Source organism: Macaca mulatta, chromosome 8 (assembly GCF_049350105.2).
Source record: "Macaca mulatta isolate MMU2019108-1 chromosome 8, T2T-MMU8v2.0, whole genome shotgun sequence".
NCBI classification, from domain to species: domain Eukaryota; kingdom Metazoa; phylum Chordata; class Mammalia; order Primates; family Cercopithecidae; genus Macaca; species Macaca mulatta.
Window position 1 is genome coordinate 77,610,201 of NC_133413.1, and position 24,600 is coordinate 77,634,800.

Genomic DNA, 24,600 nt, shown 5'->3' on the forward strand with positions numbered 1-24,600 from the left:
TTCTCCTTCCTGCTGCCTTGAAAGAAGGTGCCTTGCTTCCCTGTCACCTTCTGCCATGATTGCAAGTTTCTTGAGGCCTGCCCAGCCATGCTGAACTGTGAGCTAATTAAACCTGTTTCCTTTATAAATTACGCAGTCTTAGACAGTTCTTTATAGCAGTATGAAAATAGACTAATATAGTAAATTGGTACTGCAGAGTGGGGTACCGCTATAAAGATACCCAAAAATGTGGATGTGACTTTGGAACTGGACAACAGGCAGAGGTTGGAACAGTTTGGAGGACTCAGAAGCAGATAGGAGGATGTGGGAAAGTTGGAACTTCCTAGAGACTTTTTGAATGTCTTTGACCAAAATGCTGATAGTGATATGGACAATGAAGTCCAGGCTGAGGTGGTCTCAGGTGGAGATTAGGAACTTGCTCAGAACTGGAATAAAGGTGACTCTTGCTGTGCTCTACAAAGAGAGAGACTGGTGCCATTTTGCTTCTGCCCTAGAGATCTGTGGAACTTTGAACTTGAGAGACATAATCAGAAATTGGAACTTATGGGAAGCAGAACATTGAAGTCTGGAAAATTTGCAGCCTGATTATGCAGTGAAAAGGCAAAAACTCATTTTCTGTAGATAAATTCAAGCAGGCTGCAGAAATTTGCATAAGTAACGGGAAGTCAAATGTTAATTACCAAGACAATGGGGAAAATGTCTCCCGGGCATATCAGAGGTCTTTGCAGCAGCCCCTCCCCTCACAGGCCCAGAGGCCTAGGAGGAAAAATGGTTTTGTGGGCCAGGCGCAGGGCCTTGCTGCTTTGTGAATATTGGGACTTGGTGCCCTGCATCCCAGCCTTGGCTCAAAGGGGCTAACGTATAGCTCAGGCTGTTGCTTCAGAGGGTGCAAGCCCCAAACCTTGGTGGCTTACACGTGGTGTTGGGCCGGCAGTTGCACAGAAGTCAAGAATTGAGATTTGGGAACCTCTGCCTAGATTTCAGACAATGTATAGAAATGTATGGATGTCCCTGCAGAAGTTTGCTGTAGGGGTGTAGCCCTCATGGAGAACCTCTGCTAGGGCAGTGAGGAAGGGAAATGTGGGGTTGGACCCCCAACACACAGAGTCCCCACTGGGCACTCCCTAGTGTAGCCGTGAGAAGAGGGCCACTGTCCTCCAGACCCCAGAATGGTGGATTCACTAACAGCTTGTACCGTTACCTAGGAAAGCTGCAGACACTCAGCACCAGCCTGTGAAAGCAGCGGGAGCCCCTCTCTTACATCAGCATGTCCTGGATGTGACACATGGAGTCAAAGGAGATCATTTTGCAACTTTAAGTTAGCCAGGCACAGTGGCTAACACCTGCAGTCCCAGTACTCTGGGAGGCCAAGGCATGTGGATCACCTGAGGTCAGGAGTTGGAGACCAGTCTGGCCAACATGGTGACACCCTGTCTCTACTAAAAATACAAAATTAGCTGGGCGTGGTGGCAGGCGCCTATAATCCCAGCTACTTGGTAGGCTGATGCTGGAGAATCGCTTGAACCCAGAGATGGAGGTTGCAGTGAGATGAGATCATGCCATTGCACACCAGCTTGGCCAACAAGAGCAAAACTCCATCTCAAAAAAAAAATAAAAATAAAAAAAAATGACTGCCTCACTGGATTTTGGACTTGCATGGGGCTTGTAGCCCCTTCATTTTGGCCAATTTCTTCTATTTAGAACAGGTGTATTTAGGTGTACAGCCTGTACTCCTATGGTATTTAGGAAGTAACTAACTTGCTTTGGATTTTAGAAGCTCATAGGTGAAAAGGACTTGCCTTGTCTCAGATGAGACTTTGGACTTAGACTTTTGGGTTAATGCTAGAATGAATTAAAACTCTGGGGGACTGATTGGATTTGAAATGTGAAAGGAACATGAGATTTGGGAGGGGTCAGGGTGGACTGATATGGTTAGGCTTTGTGTCCTCACCCAGACTTCACCTTGAATTGTAATCCCCATAATCCCCACATGTCAAGGGAGAGACCAAATGAAGGTAACAATCATGGGGGTGGTGTTCTTGTGATAGTGAGTGAGTTCTCATGAGATCTGATGGTTTCATAAGGGGCTCTCTCCCCTTTGCTTGGCACTTCTCCTTCCTGCCACCCTGTGAAGAAGATGTCTTGCTTCCCCTTCACCTTCCACCATGATTGTAAGTTTCCTGAGGCCTCCTCAGCCATGCTGAACTGTGAGTCAATTAAACCTCTTTCCTTTATAAATTATCCTGTTTTGGGCAGTTCTTTATAGCAGTATGAAAATGGACTAATACAGTGACTATTTTGTCAAGACTTTCTTGAAGTATTTACTGAGGGAGGCTGAGCGTGGTGGTTCACGTCTGTAATCCTACAACTTTGGGGGTCCGAGGCAGGTAGATCACCTGAGATCAGGAGTTCAAGACAAGCCTGGCCAACATGGTGAAACTCCCATCTCTACTAAAAATACAAAAATTAGCTGGGCCTGTTGCCAGCTGCCTATAATCCCAGCTACTCAGGAGGCTGAGGCAGGAAAATCACTTGAACCCAGGAAGCAGAGGTTTCAGTGAGCTGAAATGGTGCCACTGCACTCCAGCCTGGGAAACAGAGTAAGACTGTTTCAATAAATAAATAAATAAACAGCATTTATTATTTTGGGAGGGAGGGAGGGAGAAAAACCCATGTGAAGATTTTTTTTCACCTTTAGTTACTTTTCCTTTCATAATGAATTTTGGTTAGGTATATTGAATTTTTTTTCAATTTTTTTTAGACAGAGTCTCGCTAGGAGGCAGAGGTTGCAGTGAGCCAAGATCATGCCACTGCACTCCAACCTGGGTGACAGAGGGAGACCCCATCTCAAAACAAACAAACAAACAAACAAAAAACGTCTTGAAATTTAAAGTGCTACTCCAGTGAACACACAAACAATAAGAAAGCAAAACAGCCTTACTGCTGATATGGAGAAAGCTTTAGTGGTCTGAATAGATCAAACCAACCACAACGTTCCCTTAAGCCAAACCCTAATCCAGAGCAAGGCCCTAAGTCTCTTCAATTCTATGAAGGCTCAGAGAGGTAAGGCAGCTGCAGAAGAAAAGTCAAAAGCTACCAGAGGTTGGTTCATGAGGCTGAGGGAAAGCTACCATCTCTATAACATAAAAGTACAACATGAAGCAGCAAGTGTTGATGGAGAAGCTGCAGCAAGTTACCCAGGAAATCTAGCTAAGATGATGATGAAGGTGGCTACACTAAACAACAGATTTTCCATATAGACAAAATAGCCTTCTATTAGAAGAAGATGCCATCTAGGACCTTCATAGCTAGAAAGGAGACTTCAATGCCTGGCTTCAACGGTTCAAAGGACAGGCTAACTCCCTTGTTAGGAGCTAATGCAGCTGCTGACTTTAAGTCAAAGCCAATGTCCATATACTAGTCTGAAAATTTTAAGGCCATTAAAGAATGCTAATCATGCTCTGCCTGTACTCTAGAAGGGAACAACAAGGCCAGGATGACAGCACTTCTGTTTACTGCATGGTTTATTGGATATTTGAAGCCTACTGTGAAGATCTACTGCTCAGAAAAAAAGGATTCCCAGGGCCGGATGCGGTGGCTCATGCCTGTAGTCCCAGCACTTTGGGAGGCCGAGGCAGGTGGATCACAAGGTCAGGAGTTCAAGACCAGCCTGGCCAAGATGGTGAAACCCTGTCTCTACTAAAAATACAAAAATCAGCTGGGTGTGCTGGCAGGCACCTGTAATCCCAGCTACTCGGGAGGCTGAGGCAGAGAATTGCTGGAACCCGGGAGGCAGGGGTTGCAGTGAGCCAAGATCGTACCATTGCACTCCAGCCTGGGTGACTGGGCGAGACTCTATCTCAAGAAAAAAAAAAAAAAAGGATTCTCTTCAAAAGATTACTGCTCATTGACAATGCACCTGGTCTCCCAAGAGCTCTAATGGAGATGTACAAGGACATGAATGTTGTTATTATGCCTGCTAACATGTATTCTGCAGCCCCTGGATAAAGAAGTAATTTCAACATTCAAGCCTTGTTATGTCCATCACTGCCATGATTCCTCTGATGGAGCTGGGCAAAGTCATTGAAAACCTTCTGGAAAAGATTTGCCATTCTAGATGTGATTAAGAACATTCGTGATTTATGGGAGGAGGTTAAAATATCTACATTAACAGGAGTTTGGAAGAAGTTGATTCCAGCCCTCCTGGCTGACTTTAAGGGGTTCAAGACTTCAGTAGAGGAAGTAACTGCAAATGTGGCGGAAACAGCAAGAGAACTAGAATTAGAAGTGGAGTCTGAAGATGTGACTTAATTGCTGTAGACTGATGATCAAACATGAACCGATGAAAAGTTGCTTCTTATGGATGTAAAGAAAGTGGTTTCTTGAGATGGAATCTATTCCTGGGGAAGATTCTGTGAACACTGTTGAAATGACAACAAAGGATTTAGAATAGTCCATAAACTTAGTTGATAAAGCAGTGGCAGTGTTTGAGAGTATTGCCTGCAATTTTGAAAGAAGTTCCACTGTGGGTAAATATGCTAGCAAACAGCATCACCCTAAAGGCCATCAATGATAGACTGGATAAGAAAAATGTGGCACATATACATCATGGAATACTATGCAGCCATAAAAAAGAATGAGTACATCTACTTTGCAGGGACATAGATGAAGCTGGAAACGATCATTCTCAGCAAACTAACACAAGAACAGAAAACCAAACACTGCGTGCTCTCACTCATAAGTGGGAGTTGAATAATGAGAACACATGGACACAGGGAGGGAAAACATCACACACCGAGGCCTGTTGGTGGGGGGAGCCAGAGGAGGGATAGCATTAAGAGGAATACCTAATATAGGTGATGGGTTGATGGGTGCAGCAAACCACCATGGCACGTGTATACCTATGTTACAAACTTGCACGTTCTGCACATGTACCCCAGAACTTAAAGTGTAATAAAAAACATAAATAAAAATGACCAAAAAAAAAAAAATCATCACATGCTACAAAGAAATCTTTCATGAAAGAGTCAATCAATGCAGCAAACTTCATTATTGTCTCATTTTAAGACATTGTCACAGCCATCCCAACCTCCAACAAACACTGTGCTGATGTTGATCAATTAGCAGTCATCTACATGGAGACAAGACCTTCCACCAGCAAAAAGATTATGACTCCTGAAGGCAGAGGATGATTTTTGGCATTTTTTTTTTAGCAATAAAGCATTTTTAAATTAAAGTATGTTTGGATCTTGTTTTTAGACATAATGCTATTGCGCACTTAGTAGACTACAATATAGTGTAAATATAACTTTTATGTACATTGGGAAAACAAATAATTGACGTGGCTTGCTTTATTGTGATATTCACTTTTTTGTGGAACTGAACCACTTTTTTGATCTGGAATTGAACTTGCAATATCTCTGAGATATGGCTGTATATATTAAAGTAAAACTGTAAAGGTAATTTGAGGTTAATTATAATTTGAGGATTGATGTATTAAAATTATAGTGTGTTATATGTTCTCATAATATGCCTCATAATTATCACTATTTGAACTAAATATTCATGATCTTTTTTCCAATCTGTGAGTCAATAAATATTTATTGAATGATCACTAGGTGCTAGGCACTAGTTACATAGTAGTGAAAAAAAGTTACAGTCTCTACCCTAGTAGAACTTACAGCCTAGTGAGAGAACAGATATTAAAAAGTGAACACATGAGCCAGGCACAGTGGTTCACACCTATAATCCCAACACTGGGAGGCTGGGGCAGCGGATCACTTGAGGTCAGGAGTTCGAGACCAGCCTGGCCAACATGATGAAACCCTGTCTCTACTAAAAATACAAAAATTAGCCGGGTGTGGTGGTGTGTGCCTACAGTCCCAACTACTTGGGAGGCTGAGGAAGGAGAATTGCTTGAACCCGGTAGGCGGAGGTTGCAGTGAGCCTGGGCGACAGAGCAAGAGACTGTCTCAAAAAAGAAAAAAGAAAAAAAAGAGTAAACACATGGCGGGGCATCATGGCTCATGCCTGTAATCCCAGCACTTTGGGAGGCCAAGGCAAGAGAATCACTTGATCCCAGGAGTTCGAGACCAGCTTGGGCAACATAGTGAGACCTCCCATCTGTACAAAAAAAATTTTTTTAAATAGCTGAGTGTGATGGTGTATACCTGTAGTCCTAGCTACTCGGTAAGCTGAGGTGGGAGGATGGCTTGAGCCCAGGAGGTCGAGGCTGCAATGAGCCATGATCATGCCACTGCACTTTAGCCTGGGCAACAGGGTGAGACCCTGTCTCAAAAAAAAAAAAAAAAAGTAAAGACATTAATGAATATATAATACAAATTGAGATAGATGCTATGAAGAAAATCAACAGGATGTTATGAGAAAGAACAATGGAAGGGACTTACTTTGGATTTTAGGGAGACCTCTCTAAGGAAGTGATATTTATTTAAGCAAATAGCTGAAGAATGAGAAGTCAAGTTAGAGGGGAACCACATATGCAGGTGTTTTCAAAATACTGAAAGAGGTCCAGGGTGGCTAAAACATAGTAAGCAGAGTAAGCATCGTAGTTGAGGTTAGAGAGGAAAGTAAGACCAGACAGACCATGGTAGAAAATTGGGATTGTAATCCAAGTGCAATGAGGAACAGAGAACTAATGTGATCAATTATATTTTTGAAATACCATGTTTGGAGTTGGTATGGAGAATGGGTTGGAGGTATGGAGAATGGTATGGAGAATGGTTAAGAGCAGAAAGTGGGAGACTAGTTGTTGTAGTCCAGTTAGTTGATAATGAGAGATTCGACTAGGTAGAGTCAGTAGAAATGGAAAGAAATTAGTGAATTAGAGATACACATTAGATGCAAAAACCAATAGGTCGTGCTCATGAACTAGATTTAAGAGTTGGGGGTAGGGGAAAGGAGGAGAGGGAGTAATTAAGGAAAACTCCCATGTTTCTGCCTTGAGCAGCTGGGTGGATAATCATGCCAATTACCAAATCTGGGGAGAAAGAAAGAAAAAGAGCTGGGAGAAAAATCAAATTATAGATATAACTTTGAGATATTCTATAGTCTGAGCACAGTGGCTCATATCTGTAATCCCAGCACTTTGGGAGGCCAAAGCAAAAGGATTGCTTGAGCCCAAGAGTTTGAAACCAGCCTGGGCAACATAACAAGACCCTAATTTAAAAAAAATAATAAATGGCCAGGAGCGGTGGCTTACACCAGCACTTTGGGAGGCCGAGGGGGGCGGATCACCAGGTCAGGAGTTCAAGACCAGCCTGGCCAACATGGTGAAACCCTGTCTCTACTAAAAAGACAAGTAGCTGGGCGTGGTGGCATGCGTCTGTAATCCCAACTACTCGGGAGCCTGAGGCAGGAGAATTGCTTGAACCCGTGAGGCAGAGGTTGCAGTGAGCCAAGATCATGCCACTGCACTCCAGCCTGGGTGACAAAGCAAGACTCCATCTCAAAAAAAAAAAAAAAAAGTTATATATATGAATTTTTGTTCATTCCTACTTAAGCAGTGGAGGAAAAGAGTATATATATAGCTTTTTTTTTTTTTTTTAAAGGAGATATCCTACAGATATATCAATAGAGAGATAAAAGAATCTGGAGCTTAGAGAAAAGTTCTAACCTAGGAATATAATTTAGGAATCACCAGCATAGAGATGGTACTCAGAGCCAAGGAATGGATGAAATCGCCTAAATAGAGACTAGTGGGAACCCCAGGACTGCCCTTGAAGATTTATACGGGGTTGTGGAGGAGGAACTAACAAAGGAGGCTTAGGAGCAGTAGCTAGAATATAGAAAGAAAATCAAGTGTTGTGTGATTTTCTAAGAAATGAGAGTTTTTCCAGAAAGCGGCAGAGTGGTCAACTGAATCACATGCTACTGAGAGTTTGAGTGAGATTCAGTTTGGTAACCTAAAGGTTGTAGGTAGCCATGATCAGAGCTATTTCAGTGGCATGGGAATGGAGATGAGGCTACAGAGACAGCACACATAGACAAACTATGAAGATGAGGAAAAAAAATGAGGGAATCACTGGAGAAGGATGTGTTGTTCAGAAAGGAACTTTTTTTTTTTTTAAGATAGAAGGTATAAAATCGTAGGATGTGCAGTAGAGAGTAAACTAATAACACTACAGAAAGACAGGAAGATCAACGAGTGAACTACAAAAAGGGTGAGAGGGGATAGGATCCAGGGTACATGTATTGGCCTCTGATAAATGGGTCACTTATTCATTTTACAGATGGGAAGAAAACAGATACAGAACCAGGTAGGTTTGTAAGTTTGGCCATATACTTTACTTGATGTTATTAGCTGAAAATGAAAGGTTTGAGGAGCAAAGAATGGAATATAATAGTCATTGTTGGGGCTACAAGAGAAGTGTCCGAGGGAAACTCAGCAGGCTTGCCAGGCAGGTGATCGTTTAGAGTTACTGTGATTCACTTAAAGAGAAAAGAAGAAATGCCAGTTGTGTGATTTTCTGCCTAGCAGCCTTCGTGCCAGCACAAGGTGAATGGTTGGGTTCGTGCAGAGTTGAGGTTTTGATAAGTGAGTGTGGCAGAGTGGTGCTGAGGGGCAAAGGAGTGGGGGGACTTTTAAAGGGAGGGACTTTTAAGCTGGTTAACGAAGAAAGTGAATTAGAGGAAGCAGATTGGAGGTCTCTGAAGTAGACCTGAAACATTTGAGCAAGTGAACTGGAAGCATAGGAGGTAGAGTAGGGGAGTGGGTTGTGGTTTTGAAGTGAGTGGGAACTCAAGGTTTTGAAGTAAGTTTCTGGTGATATTAGTTTCCTGTGACTGTGGGATGTATGGCTGAGGCGGAAGGGAAAGGTGGGACATCGCAAGGGAGTTAAATGGGTCATCCACATGAAAATCACTGAATGTCAGGTATTAGGGAAGAAAGAAAGATTTTGAGCAAAGTGCTGAGAGCTGCTGGTTCACTATAGAAGGGGAAGGACAGTAAAACCAGGTGGCACTGAACATCAAAGAAGAAAGGATTTTTACCAAAAGGGAAGCATGGGCAAGAATGGTCTGGAGGCAGCAGAGGGGCAGCAAGCTAGGTTCTGACTGTGTCTTGTGACACTGTGTATATGGGATGTTTGGGAAAAAATAGCTTCATTTTGGAGAGGCACAAGGAAAGCAGTGTTCTTAAGGGATAGTAAGCTTTCAGAGAAGGTCAGGTAGGAAAGGAAGCAGTCAGAAGTCTGAGGCTGTTCTTATGAGGCTCTAGGAAGGTGGGCACTGCCTGGCACAGTTGCTAGACTGTACTCTTGGCCTGTCACATTAAGTACTTGTTCAATGAATTAATGAATAAAGGAGAAGAGCTTATCTCTTCATGGTCAATTTTTAAATTGAAGTAAAATATACATAAAATCTACTTATTTTAACTATTTTAAAATGTTCAGTTCAGTGTGTTAAGTACATTCACATTCACACTGTTGTGCAACCATCACCACTGTTCGTCTCCAGAGCTTTTTCATCTTCTCGAACTGAAACTGCGTACCCATTAAACAATAACTCCTCATTTCCTCCTCTACTCCTCCTGGGAACCATCACTCTACTGCCTCTATGAATTTGACTATTCTAGGTACCTCATATAAGTGGAATCATACATTTGTCCTTTCATGACTGGCTTATTTCACTTAGCATAATGTTCTCAAGGTTCATCCATATTGTACATGTATTAGAATTTCCTTCCTTTTTAAGGCTGAATAATATCCTATTGTATGTAAATACAATGTTTTGTTTATCCATTCACCTGTCAATGGACATTTCTGTTGCTTCCACCTTTGGCTATTGTGAATTACACTGCTATGAACATGGGTGTGCTAATATCTCTTTAAGACCCTGCTTTCAATTCTTTTGGGTATATACCCAGAAGTGAAATTGTTGTATCATACAGTAATTGTTTACTCTTTCTGATGCCGCCATCCTGTTTTCCACAGTGGGTGCACCATTTTCCATTCCCAACAGTGCACAAAGCTTCTAATTTCTCCACATCCTCTCCAACACCTGTCATTTTCTGTTTTTTATTTTTATAATAAATCCTTATGGGTGTGAGGTGGTAGCTCATCGTAGTTTTGATTTGTATTTTCCTAATGATTAGTGATGTTGAACATCTTTCTCGTGTGCTTATTGGTCGTTTTTCTTTAGAGAAATGACTAGTTCTCTGCCTATTTTTTAATGATTATTTTCTTACTGTGGATTTATAGACCCCTTTATCAGAGATATGATTTGCAAGTATTTTCTCCCATTCCATGGGTTGTCTTTTCACTGTTGGTTGTATTGTTTTATGCAGTTTTAAATTTTGATGTGGTCCCATTTATGTATATTTTCTTTTGGTGCCTGTACTTTTGATGTCACATTCAGGAAATCATTGCCAAATCCAAAGTGAGTCTGTCCTTTCCCGTAGAATGGTCTTGAAACCCTTCCATAGATTTATGTGTCTGCCTTTATGTAAATGGGTTAAACAACTGAGAAATGTACTACAATGTCTTTATCTTTGATCATCCACTTAATCAAATAAAGATTAGTGTTTCCCTGCTTTCCAGTACCTTTTCTCCCTACTCCTGTCACGTCCTCACATCAGTAGTCAGCTTCAAAACTATAATTACTATTTCAGTAGAAGACAAATTTCTAGTTCTAAACTTTATAAACATCAACATACTTCTTCCATTGGCCCTGGTACCAATGTTTGTGCATTTACTGAACCTGCTTTCTGGGTTTCAGAAAACAAGAGTCAGATTTCAATAATGGTTATTGAAATACTCTTCTGAATAGGTCAAAACTTAATTTTTTAACTTTTATTTTTCACAGAACCACATGGGCTTGGGCTTAATTTTTAAGATTCCAATAAAATATTTTGGTTGAAAATGTGATTTCATATTTGTCATCTTAAGCAGTATTTGTCATTTACACTCTATTATCTTCTTCATTTAGGGGCCACTGCATTTTGTGTTGCTCCGAATGCAGTATTTCCATTTGAACTGTATAATGAAGAATACTTAGAGCAAAGGGATCTCTATCTAACTCAGTGCCAACAACAGCTGGAACAATTTATTGCCACATATGGACCTGGGACAACTATTTTCTCTAGTGATGAATAAACAATTTGAGGAATTTCTGTTCATTCCTACTTAAGCAGTGGAGAAAAAGTGTGAGTATTTTGAGAGTGACTTTGAAGTAATGCTTTGATAATACTTTGTACAGGAATATATTACAATACTATTTTTAAAAATATAAAATATAGTCCCCTCAAAACTAATTGCTAATGTGATAAATACTAATCCAAACCTCTAAAACCAACAGAATTTTAAAACTTAGAACAATGTGGACAATTTAATAGTGATAAAGTTGTCAAGGAGAATACTATAAAGAAAAACTGGTTAGCCCAGAATACCAGTGGTGAACAGATAAAAATATAAAGAATGTTGCAATTTAAGCAGTGTGTAAAATGTCAACATTTATGTAGTTCACTCTACTGTCACAAGATGGCAATAACTCTTTACCTACAAATTAAAACATTTTTCTTCACTAGTGAACTTGCTAAACTCATGACTAAATATTTTATATAACCCCAAGTTTCAAATGTAAGGCCTTTTCATGCTTTATTACTGGCATGTCCATTACATACTACTGTTTTAGAAGCCCTAAATATGGAATCAGGAAAAGCCTTGGAAGTTTTCATGTATATGCCAGGTTAAATGAAAAAATACTTTACACGGAATCAAGGAGCCAATAACTTATAAAGTGGCTCTCTAACCCTAACTGGTTACAAGAAAGGTTCCAAAAGGCAAAGAAACCAACTTGCAAATCTAGTCCTCATTTTTGGAGGGAAGATATCTGCTGTGAAGATAGGGGTATCATGAGAAAACAAATCTACCTTGTAAAATTTATAAATCCTTTTTAGTTCAGTTTCCATAACTTTAATAAAAGATCAGTTCTATTCACAGAAAAGCAAAATGTCATTACCAAATTGTCACTTTATTAACCAAGATGCTACCATGCATCAATTCTTTCAAAATTGGTCCCTTAACAGAGATGCTTAACTATACAGCTGGACCTCTCATTCTCCACAGGACCCAGAGGAAGTTGTTCAGTATTATTGAATACCTACTAGTAGCAGGGAGAAAACAGTATTAGTTTTCAGAAGCCAAAGGTAGTATTTTTGTTGAGACGGGGTCTTGCTCTGTCATCCAGGCTGGAGTGCAGTGGCACGATCTTGGCTCACTGCAACCTCCACCTCCCAGGTTCGAGAGATTCTCCTGCCTCAGTCTCCTAAGTAGCTGGGATTACAGGTGCACTCCACCATGACCGGCTAATTTTTGTATTTTTAGTAGAGACAGGGTTTCACCATGTTGGCCAGGCTGGTCTCGAACTCCTGACCTCAGGTGATCTGCCTGCCTTGGCCTCCCAAAGTGCTGGGATTACAGGTGTGAGCCAACGCACCTGGTGACAAAGGTAGTCTTCAGCAAAATATTTACATATTACAGTTCTAGAATGTTAAGACGTTTATTTTGTGCTTCTCAAATACTACATTTCAAACATGTCTGGCTCTCTATGGGGTGAAGGCAAAACACATTCCTATTTTATAAAACTAGGATCCTTTTACAATTGGAAAGTTTAAAAACAGTTTTTTTTTAAATTTTTTTTTGAGACAGGGGCTCTCACCCAGTTTGGAGGGCAGTGGCGCCATCTCAGCTCCCTGCAGCCTTGACCTTGCAAGCAATTCTCCCACCTTAGCCCTCCGAGTAGCTGGGACTACAGGGACATGCTACCACCCTGGGCTAACTTTTGTTTTTTTGTAGAGATGGGATTTCGCCATGTTTCTCAGGCTGGTCTCAAGTTATCCTCCCATCTCAGTACCTCAGCTTCCCAAAGTGTTGGGATTACAGGAGTGAGCCACATGCATGGCACAAAGATGGCTTTTATTTACTTACCTATATTTATATATACATATTTATATGTAGCTGTCACCCAAACTGTAGCGTACTGATGCAGTCATAACTCACTGCCACCTTAATCTCTCCAGCTCAAAAAACCCAACCTGTCTCAAAGATAGTTACTTCACCACAAAAAAATTTAAATGTTTAAGTTTCTCATTACAAAGGCTGCATTTACTAGTCTTTTATTTCAGTGCCTAAAGAGTAGAAGTGTACATTCAGAAACAATTATGGGAGGTAATTCATTAATATTAAATATGATGCCAATGGTATTTTAAAGGTCATTGGAGAATTAGAAGGGGGTAGGGTGTGGGATGAAAAATTAATGGGTGAAATGTACACCATTCAGGTAATGGCTGCACAAAAAGCTCAGACTCCAAACTACTTCATATACCTATGCAACAGAACTGCACTTGTACCCCCCAAGTCTATACTGAGGGAAGTGACTAAGATGTTGCTATACAGGTTTTATACCATTTATCATATAAAAACTATAACCTTGGTGAAAGGAATTTATAAGCTAGTACTCAACAGGAGAAAAGATTTAGCTCTAAGCCTTCACCCAGATATAAATTCAGCTTTAGAATTCTTGCCAATTTAGTCCTAGACAGATTGGCCTGCCCAGTCATTTCTCTTAACATAGCATATTGCTTAGTTATTACATGTACTAGTATTAGGATGACTTTTTTGTTCACAAAGATGAAAGCAAACTGAATAAAAAAGGTGAAACCTTTATCTGTAAGGGGGAATTTGATTGCTATTTGGCATTAAAGAGCTTTAAGATTCCAACCATCTGGTACAACAGCAAACTCTGAAGGGGGAGCCAGACAGGGAACCTAGAGGTACATGTCTCCCCAGCTGTTGGCCTCAATGAGAATCACCACCCATAAATAATCTAATTATTCACAAGATTATATAATCTTTCGAATATGTTCAAAACAGGTCTGACTAGTGACTATGAGAATGGAGCTATTTAGAATTGATTTAAAAGAAAACACTTTATTGTTCAGCAATTAAAACAGTTAGCCAAATATGTATTTTTCTCCATAATTTATTGTGATGTTATCAACATCACATAAAATGCTCATTTTCATCATTTGCTTCTGTTCGTGTTTTCTTGAACAAGTCTTCAATTTTCCTTCCAAAATGTTGCATGCCACACCTCCAAAACAAAGTCAGAAACCAACAGTGAAAATCATTCCATACTCAAAGTTCTCATATAACCTCAATATTCACAAGTCGTTCCTCAAAAACTTAAATGTTGAGAATACCCCACATGCAAAAGCAACTTCAACAAGAATTGGCCCCCACCCTTTGAAGTTTATCAGATACTTTCTGAACTATCAGCAGATAGAGTTGCTTGACAAATCACTTACTTGAGGCAATGAAGCAGAAGTATTTTTAAACATGACAGCAAAGAACATTCATCTACAGCAACCTATATGCTAAAAAGAAAGAATATTCACCCTTAATTAAATTATTGCCTTACATACCTGTCAGTAATTAATCAATGTACATTACTGGCATCTCAGTCTTAAAATTATTTCTTCAAAGACACCCTCAGCTGGGTAAACGGCAAAAAGTAATTTAAGTCATCACTGTGCCAGCTATTAAACCTATCTGTCAAGAATACATCACATAACTAACATTAATTAAATTTAGGTACCTCAATACATGACGTGTGATCCTAGTAGTTTTTTCACAGCCTTCTACAAGTTTTTGGAAAACATTTGTCATGATGACCTTCATACACCTTCACCGCAAAGGCTTTCTTGCACCTGGAAATTAAATATTATATTTCGAATTCCCATTTTTATTTGCATTTTGTTTGGCATCTTATATGTAGGAATGGTCCAAGAAGAGAATCTCATTCCTTTAGGAACTGTACTTGCAATCTACCTTTCAGACTCCCAAACCCACTTTTTAATAAAAAAGTACTATTATTCTAGTACCTGTTTCTGCTTTTTTGATAGTCAATACTGACAAACCCAAACCTCTGTAACTGAGTATGTTTGTCTGATTACCACCTAATAATTCCACAAATTAGCTTATTCCAAACTGGAAACAGGAGCCATTAGCACTGGCTGGAAAATGGCAGAAACATTTTATGATATCCTTCACTGTGACAGTTTTGACTTTAAGACACAATGGTCATAGTGAGTACACAGCCATTGCTTTTCTGTCTCACAGCTCGACGAGGATGAGCTATGAGCCAGGTTAGATGTATAAAAACTGGCGTGAAGACCTTCACCTAAAAACATTAAAACAGCAAACCTAGCAGTTTTGGAGCAGGGATACCTACGTTGGCATTTTTACTGGACACATGCCTGTAAAATTAAGTCCCAAGTTAACAAAACACTGCAAAGAACATGGACTGGGGTAAAAAATCATGTCATACAGCACCGCAGGAGAATACATCATTGAGCCAGGCAGCAATAGGAAATGATTTATTAAGACATACAAGGTTGGACCTTGCAAAACAATCATTTTCATGTGCTGAAATGCTGAAAATATTTCACACAATCAATATTAGGAATATAAATTACTGGTTTTGAGTAATTAAAAAAATTAACTGAAACAAAAATGTTTCATTTTAATATTATGATTCACAGGAACTGCAGACAACATGCATAATCCTGTCTTCACAAAGCCTAAAAAATGGGCCAGACACGGTTTCTCACGCCTGTAATCCTAGCACTTTGTGGGGGCTGGGGCGGGAGGATCACCTGAGGTCAGGAGTTCTAGACAGCAAAACCCCGTCTCCACTAAAAATACAAAAATAAACCGGGCGTGAGGGTGGATGCCTGTAATCCCAGCTACTCGGGAGGCTGAGGAAGGAGAATCGTGCCACTGCACTCCAGCCTGCACGGACGGGAGCGAGACTCCATCTCAAAAAAGCAACAAAAAAACCCAAAGCTATCCACACCACCCCCTCCCCCACAAAAACCAAAAGACTGATGGGCACAAAATTCCAAATGGTGGGTACCTATGAATAGGAAACAGGGGAATGTAAACAACAGATACTCTAGTATTGGTAATATCATAGTTCTCAAATGTATCGGTGGATTCTTTTGTATTATGCTTCAGAACTTTCCTGGACTACCAATTTTATCAATTATTTCGTTTGGAAATTTTTAGAAGTCCCAGCACTTACCAGTGAAAACAGAATTCAAGCTACTGAAGCCTCAAAAATAAGAATACCAAAAATATTTCAAGTATAAGCCATGACATTCGTCCTCTTGACAATTAACGATTGTTTCGCACGAAGCAATGCATTTCAAATTTGAAGAAAAGAAAAACTACCTATACCAAGTCTCACTGACGAAATTTTAAAATTTGTTTCTATGGCCGGGCGCGGTGGTTCATGCCTGTAATCCCAGCACTTTGGGAGGCTTAGCCGGGTGGATCATGAGGTCAGGAGTTCAAGACCAGCCTGGCCAAGATGGTGAAACCCCGTCTCTACTAGAAATACAAAAATTAGCCGGGCGTGGTGGCAGGCATCTGTAATCCCAGCTACTCGGGAGGCTGAGGCAGAAAACTGCTTGAACCCTGAAGGTGGAGGATTCAGGGAGCCAAGATCCAGCCACTGCACTCCAGCCTGGGCGACAGAACAGACTCTGGCTCAAAAAAAAAAAAAAAAAAAAAAAAAAAGTTTCTGAATAGCTAACAGGTTTTTCCAGCCCCAGCTGCTGACCGGTTTCTTCTGTATTATGTCCAGAAATACACATCTCCATGTAAATACAAGCATCTCCGTGTGTAGCAGGCATTTAGCCTAAGGAACTTCCATACTTGCACGTGTTGTTCTCCGACCTCCATGCCTTGACTTTAGAGCATATTACGAAGGAAGGTCCAGGAACAAATACCGACTAGTTCTACGAATGGGTCGAGACTAGTTATGACTCAGTAAACTGCGCTTATTACAATTTCAAAGCCACTCACAAAGTACGGTCCAGTAAGGGTCATCCTGACAACCAACGGATAATCACCTTCCTATTTATAAAATGCTCCCTTTTAAGGAAAACAAGCTGCCTACTAAGAGCCTGAAACCGCCAAGGTCGCACGCACAACTTAGATGGGGACACAAGAGAGATCTGGCCAAGGCCGGGTGGAGCACGAAGCCCCGCGGCGGTCCCTTGCAGGCACCTCCTTAAGTCAGAAGGCCCTTCACCAGTTTCAGAGCAGAGGACAGTGAACCGGTGTTGACGGATAAAGGTCAGCTAAGCCACCCAGGTGGTTACTGACAAAACCTGACTGCGCAGATGGCTTGTGGGGAAAGCTCGTGGGCCTTGGGGGTGCCCGGAGCGTAGCCTTTTGGCCTACGCAGCAGCCGCCCGCTCCGCTGCGCCAGGGAAAGGGACAGGGGCCGCGCTCGGCACCCACATGGCGGAGGAACCCGGCACATAGAGGAGGAGGACCTAAGACCGCGATCACTCTCACCTCGCAGAGTACAGCTACGGGCCCGCAGGCTCCGCCGCCGCCACCACACCAGCATGACAGACGGTTCTTCGCGCTTCTTCCTCCCTCGCCGGTCGCGCGGGAAAGGAAGAGCGACATCGGAGGGCAGCTCTTAGGCACTCCTATGGCCCCGCCTCTTCCGGTACGCGGCCCCGCCCCTCCCCGGGTGAAAAGGGGCTGAGTGCCGGGGCTCTGGGAAGGGGGTGGAGGGGAGATGAGACCTGCACCTTAGCCCTCTTCCCTAGTTGCGCGGTGCGGCGACGCTGTGTGCCACACAGCAAGTTTATGTGGGGGCTTTGTGACTTCCCGCAGGGCCTTTCCAGGGTCAGGAGTACCTCTGCTAGAGCTTGTCAATGATTAATGCAGTTTGCAGTGGATGCAAACGAGCAAAAGGCCGGACGCGGCGGCTCAAGCCTGTAATCCCAGCCCTTTCGGAGGCCTAGGCGGGAGGATCACCCGAGGTCGGGAGTTCGAGACCAGCCTGTCCAACATGGCGAAACCCCCATCTCTACAAAAAAATTGGCCGAGTGTGATGACGCGTGCCTGCAGTCCCAGCCACCCGGGAGGCTGAGGCACGAGAAATCGCTTGAACCCAGGCAGCGGAGGTTGCAGTGAGCCAGGATCGCGCCACTGCACTCTAGCCTGGGTGAGACTCCGTCTCAAAACAAACAAAAAACACACATATATATAGCATTCGTAAAGCAGTTACCTACCTTGTTTATGAACATGTTATAATTTGCTATTGATTTCCATGTCTTATTACTCCTGTTTTTCTCAATCATTGTATTATAGAATCCTGGCTGCAAAGCACTGGGTTTAATGCTGGAGGAGAAAGATTTATGATCTTGTTGCCAGAAAGAATACACGTGAAAGCATATGATTAAACAATTGAATTATTTAAATATAGGTCATCTCTCCTTAATTTTTTTGGCTTTTGTTTTGTTTTGTTTTGAGACGGAGTCTCGCTTTGTCACCCAGGCTGGAGTGCAGTGGCACAATATCGGCTCACTACAAGCTCCGCCTCCCGGGTTCACGCCATTCTCCTGCCTCAGCCTCCGGAGTTGCTGGGACTACAGGTGCCCTCCACCACGCCCGGCTAGTTTTGTTGTATTTTTAGTAGAGACGGGGTTTCACCGTGTTAGCCAGGATGGTCTCGATCTCCTGACCTCGTGATCTGCCTGCCTCGGCCTCCCAAAATGCTGGGATTACAGGCGTGAGCCACCGCGCCCGGCCATTTTTTTTGTTTTTTGGTTGGTTGGTTTTTTTTTTTTGAGACAGGGTCTCCCTCTATTGCTCAGCCTGGAGTGTAGTAGTGCAGTCATGGCTCACAGCAGCTTCCATCTTCTAGGATCCTCAAGAGATTCTCCCACCTCAGTCTTGAGTAGCTAAGTGCTCACCACCATGCCCTAATTTTTAAAATGTTTTGTAGAGATGCGGGTCTCACTATGTTGGTCTCCAACTCCTGGCCTCAAGCAATCCTCTCGCCTTGGCTTCTCAAAGTGCTGGGATTACAGGCATGAGCCACAGCGCCTGGCCAATCTCTCCTTTAGAAACTGGAAATCTAAGAAACGAATACAAAATCCAGTACACAATTTCAATTTGCCTCAAGTCACATAGAGTATGAATATCTAAGCCTAGTAAGCTTAGCAAAACAAATTGTGATTGTACCTCCTTTAACAAAGGATTGCAAAGTACTTTACAGGAGCTTAAAAATCTTTGCTTGGGCCTCCAAGTGGAAGTTGTTTCTCCTGTTAAGTAGTGACATGGACCTCAACCTGCTTCATGGACCTCCTGGGTTCAAGCTATTCTCCTGCGTCAGCCTCCAGAGTAGCTGGGATTATAGGTGCCTCCTGCCACACTCAGCTAATTTTTGTATTTTTAGTAGAGATGGGGTTTTATCATGTTGGCCAGGGTGGTCTTGAACTCCTGACCTCAAGTGATTCACCCACCCCGGCCTCCCAAAGTGCCGAGTTACAGGCGTGAGTCACTGCACCCAGCTATGTCTTCATATAACAACATTCAAAGGTGGGAAGGAGGGACATTTCACATGTTTCTCTTTTAACTAGGTTGGAAAATCTTCCCGAGAACGCCCACAGTTGACTTGTCTTCTGGTCTCACTGGCCTTGATTGGGTTACAAGTCCAGGCATTATCAGCTTATAACATGGGAAAGTGGACTCTGATAGAAAGGGAAGGGAGATGCCTGTTCCGTAGGCTGCTAATAGTGTCTGCACACAGGGGAACCTTAACTTTAAAGTGTGAGGGTATTGCTGTGAATCCATGAGCTCACCTCTCATTACTATTCAAAGTGAGAGAAGATTACAAGGATACGATGAAAGATACAGGAATTCTGACAAAGAATGGATACAGATTTTCAGTTCCACTTCTGTTACAAAAGCAAAAATAGCTTTTCTTTAGCATAGCTTTATTGACATACAAAAACTGCACACATTGAAAATGAAAAATTGGATAAGTTTTGACATATGTGAAATCATCACCTGTGAAATCATCACCACATTCAAGATAATCAGCATACTCATCATCCCTAAACATTTCTTCATTCCCTAATCCAAAAGTCACCCTCACATCACTCCCCTCAACTGCACCAGGGAACCACTGACTTGTTTTCTGTCATTATAGATCAATTTGCTTTTTCTATAATTTGTTTAAATGAAATCATTCAGAATATACTTTATTTACAGTGTTATTGAGGTATTATTGACATACAAAAAAACTGCACATATTTAATGCATACAATTTGATGGGCCAGGATGCACTGTGTTTTGGTCTGGTTGCTTTCACTCAGCATAATTATTTTGAGATTCATCCATGCAGTTGTGTGTTACAACAGTTAATTCCTTTTTATTGCTGAATGGTATTCCCTTATCTGAGTATACCACAATTTTTTTTTTTCTGTTTTTTGTTTGCTTGCTTGTTGGTTTGTTTGTCTTTTGAGACAGAGTCTTGCTCTGTTGCCCAAGCTGGAATGCAGTGGTAGGATCTTGGCTCACTGCAACCTCTGCCTCCTGGGTTTAAGCAATTCTCCTGCCTCAACCTCCCGAGTAGCTGGGACTACAGGCGCCTGCCACCAAGCCTGGCTAATTTTTGTGTTTTTAGTAGACATGGCGTTTCACCATGTTGGCTAGGCTGAGCTCAAACTCCTTGCCTCAAGTGATCCACCTACCTTGGCCTCCGGAAGTGCTGGGATTACAGGTGTAAGCCACTGCACCAGGCTCCTGTCTTCTTCCTCTTCCTCTTCTTCCTTTTCTCCTCTTCTTCCTCCTCCTCTTGTTCTTCCTCCCTCTCTTCTTCCTCCTCCTCCACTTCCTCCTCCTCTTCTTCCTTCTCCTCTTCTTCCTTCTCCTCTTCTTCCTCCTCCTCCTCTTCCTTCTCTTCTTCCTCTTCCTCTCTCTTTCTGTTGAAGCCTTTGTATTTCTTCATCTCTATCGAAGACCTCCTTGACTTCCTCTCTTCTTTGAGTTCATTTCTCGAATTTCCTCTTCCTATGCAAAACTTTTTTTTCCTATAGTTTCTTGTTGGAAAAATGCAAAGTTTAATGTTCACTACTTTATGTTTTGCTCTTAGTAAAGAGATTTTTGGAATTTAGAACTCCCTTTTCCCTTTCGAGTCTGTCATCTCCAAAAGGGCTTAAGAAAGTTAATCTAGAGACTCAGAGTTGCCTAGAAGCCTTGATTACTAGTGTCCATCATTTCCCATTGTACTTTTAAAATATTCACTTGTGTGTATGGTCAATTGATTTTTGGCATGGGTGCCAATACCATCTATGTGGAAAGGACAAACTTTCCAACAAATGGTGCTGGGAAAACTGGATATCCAATGCAAAAAAATAAAATAAAGTAAGTTGGACCTTTATCTGATATTATATAAAAAAATTAACTCAAAATGAATCAAAGACCTAAATTTAGGAGTTAAAACTATAAAATTCTAGAAGAAAACATAGGGGACAATCTTCATGACACTGGATCTGGCAGTGATTTTTTGGCTATAACACCGAAAGCACAGGCAACAAAAGGAAAAATAAATTGTACTTCATCAAATTAAAAAATTTTGTGCATCAAGGGATACAGACAAGAGAGTGGCCAGGCTAGTCTCCAACTCCTGGCCTCAAGCGATCCTCTTGCCTTGGCTTCCCAAAGTGCTGGGATTACAGGCATCAGCCACAGCTCCTGGCCAATCTCTCCTTTAAAAACTGGAAATCTAAGAAACAAATACAAAATCCAGTATGAAATTTCAATTTGCCTTAAATAACATAGGGTATGAATATCTAAGCCTAGCAAAACAAATTGTAATTTTTGGTCTTTATATATTCCAAATATTTCCTCCTAATCTGTGGATGGTTTGTATTTAATAACACTGAACCATACACTTAAAATTGGTTAAGATAGTAAATTTTGTTACATGTATTTTACTACAATAAACAATGTTTTTCTTTTCTTTTTTTTTGAGATGGAGTCTCACTCTGTCGCCCAGGCTGGTGTGATCTGAGCTCACTGCAAGCTCCACCTCCTGGATTCAAGCGATTCTCCTGCCTCAGCCTCCCGAGTAGCTGGCTTTACAGGTGCCTGCCACCAATGCATGGCTAATTTTTGTAATTTTAGTAAAGACAGGATTTCACCATGTTGGCCAGGCTGGTCTCAAACTCCTGACCTCAAGTGATCCACCCACCTCAGCCTCCCAAAGTGCTGGAATTACAGGCGTGAGCCACCACATCTGGCCTACAATTAATAATTTTTTTAAAGACATTTTAAAAAGGAAAGAAATCCACCTATCTTCACATGGCCTATCTCATTTTCTGCTTCTCCTTTCTGGTGATGCTACAGTCACCATGGCCTACTCTTAGTTCTTGGAATATGTCAGATAATTTTCACATCCCAAGGTCTTTACTGTTGCCTGGAATTCTCTTGTCCCAGATTTTTTAGTAGCTGACTTCTTTTCTTTTTTTGATCTCAGTTTTAATGTCAACTTCTCAGAGAGGCCACATTTCCCCCACCTGTCTAAAGTGGGCCAACTCCAACATATCTCCCTTTTTATTTCCTTCATTAACACTTAGCATAGGCCGGGTGTAGTGGCTCATGCCTGTAATCCCAGCACTCTGGAAGGCCAAGGCGGGTGGATCACCTGAGGTCGGGAGTTCGAGACCATCCTGACCAACATGGAGAAACCTTGTCTCTACTAAAAATACAAAAATTTAGCCGGGCGTGGTGCTGCATGTCTGTAATTCCAGCTACTTGGGAGGCTGAGGCAGGAGAATTGCTTGAACCACTGCACTCCAGCCTGGGCAACAAGAGTGAAACTCCGTCTCAAAAAAACCCCAAAAAACCACTTAGCATAATCTGCAATTTTCTTGTTTATTTACTTACATACTTTCACACCCTCACTGCATATAAATCCTGTGAGAGGAAAGTTCTTGTCTTATTCACCTCTTTATTCCTGGCACCTAATATAGTCCCTAGCACTTAATAAATATTTGTTGAATGAATAAATAAATGAATCACACATATGTGCTGATTTGGAAAAATTTTCAAGATATTTAAAAATTTTAAAGCTAGGTGCAGAAGGTATTTGGAAAAACTGCATTTTTGGTTAGATTTAAAAAGTGCAGGACGGGAGGGAAGATCACCTGACCCTAGGAGTTCAAGACCAGCTGGGCAACATAAGGAGACCCCATATCTACAAAAAATTAAAAAATGATCTGGGTGTGGTGGTACATGCCTGGTGGTATAGTCGCAGCTACACCAGAGGCTGAGGTGTGAGGATAGCTGAACCCAGAACACTGAGGCTGCAGTGAATCTGATCTCACCACTGCACGCCAGCCTTGGTGACAGAGTGAGACCCTGACTCAAAAAAAAAAAAAAAAAAAAAAGAATAAAATAAGCAATATATGTGATTGTTAATGCATAGGACTTTTTTTTAAGAGACTACAAAAGCACCTGTTTATGACTGGGCATGGTGGCTCACGCCTGTAATCCCAACACTTTTGGAGGCCAAGACCGGTGGATTGCTCAAGCCCAGGAGTTCCAGACCAGCCTGGGCAACATTGTGAAACCCTGTCTCTGCAAAAAAATACAAAAAATTTAGCCAGGCATGGTGGCACGTGCCTGTAGTCCCAGCTACTTGGAAGGCTGAGGCACGAGAATCACTTGAGCCCGGGAGGTGGAGGTTGCACTGAGCTGAGATGGCACCACTGTACTCCAGACTGGGTGACAGACCAATACTCTGTCTCAAACAAACGAGAAAATGAAAAAGAATCTGTTTGTAATTTTATAATGAATGCCTCTAGGAGTGAAACTTGAGTTTGTGGGGAAAGTGATCTTCTTATTTTTTAATATATCATTCTTTCCTATTTGGATTTTTACTATGCATATGCATTGATTTTGTAATTAAATTAAATTGAAAAAATACTATTAAAGTAGTACATTTTCTCTGCAGGGTGCAAAACTAGACCATTTCTAAGATTTGCCCCATCAGCCCATTATTTCTTCATCCTGAGTGGCATTATAAAAAGGGTTCAGTACTTTTCAGCAATGAGTGCATCCCTGGGGGTCACTGGTCTCTAAGTTGCTGAACTGAGCTAATGCTGACAATTACGAATACAACTAAAACCACTTCAAGGGGAAAATTTCATGGTTTAAATGTGATATAGTTAGTTTATCAAAAGTAACTTTTAAAAAATAGCACTTCTTTGATGATATAATCATGATTACCTACCTTATGAAGTTTATGTTGTATAGATAGACATACATGTAGATTCAGGGACATATAGGATATTATTTTTTATGGGCTGTCATAATCTATAGTCTGCACTTACATATGTGAATCTCATTAGTAATTTAATACATTTGGCCCTTGGCCCTTTTTTATATTAGTGAATGATTTAGAGAACCTCCCATGTCCCCTAGATATTTGCAGCAGAAAATGGGGTTGGAACTGGTAGGCAGTTGGCTGTAATATCTATATCCTTGTGCTTTTCCTTGCTCAATAGTAAGCATGTCAAAATAGAGTTAATGCAAGAGAAATGTAAATGACCCTAGTCATAAATGCATGACTTTTCTATATAAGATTCTTTTACCTGAAGCAGAATTATTTCTAAACATAATATTGACATTGAGATAATCGTAGTATTTATACCTCTCGTCAAGGTTAAAGTTCCAAATCTGTGGAAAAATACATTAAATTGTC

General features: G+C 41.5%; 1 protein-coding gene, 1 long non-coding RNA gene and 1 other non-coding gene across 3 annotated transcripts in view; 1 reads left to right on the forward strand and 2 right to left on the reverse strand.

The window, feature by feature from the left end:
- MCMDC2 (minichromosome maintenance domain containing 2) overlaps window positions 1–11,541 on the forward strand; it is a 52,709-nt gene extending 41,168 nt beyond the window's left edge. The window contains exon 15 of the mRNA XM_015145491.3: window positions 10,945–11,541. Within this exon, the coding sequence (XP_015000977.3) occupies window positions 10,945–11,111 (167 nt within the window). The 3' untranslated portion in view covers window positions 11,112–11,541. The remainder of the gene's footprint in view (window positions 1–10,944) is intronic.
- A 2,378-nt stretch (window positions 11,542–13,919) lies between these two features.
- On the reverse strand, window positions 13,920–17,489 carry LOC704147 (uncharacterized). Its single transcript, XR_003732394.2, has 4 exons — window positions 17,385–17,489; window positions 14,614–14,725; window positions 14,324–14,392; window positions 13,920–14,109 (listed from the first exon to the last, which is right to left on the reverse strand). It is a non-coding gene; the product is annotated as an uncharacterized LOC704147 (long non-coding RNA).
- Window positions 14,467–14,555, reverse strand: LOC114680502 (small nucleolar RNA SNORD87). The gene has a single exon (XR_003732720.1). It is a non-coding gene; the product is annotated as a small nucleolar RNA SNORD87 (small nucleolar RNA).
- Window positions 17,490–24,600: the final 7,111 nt, after the last annotated feature.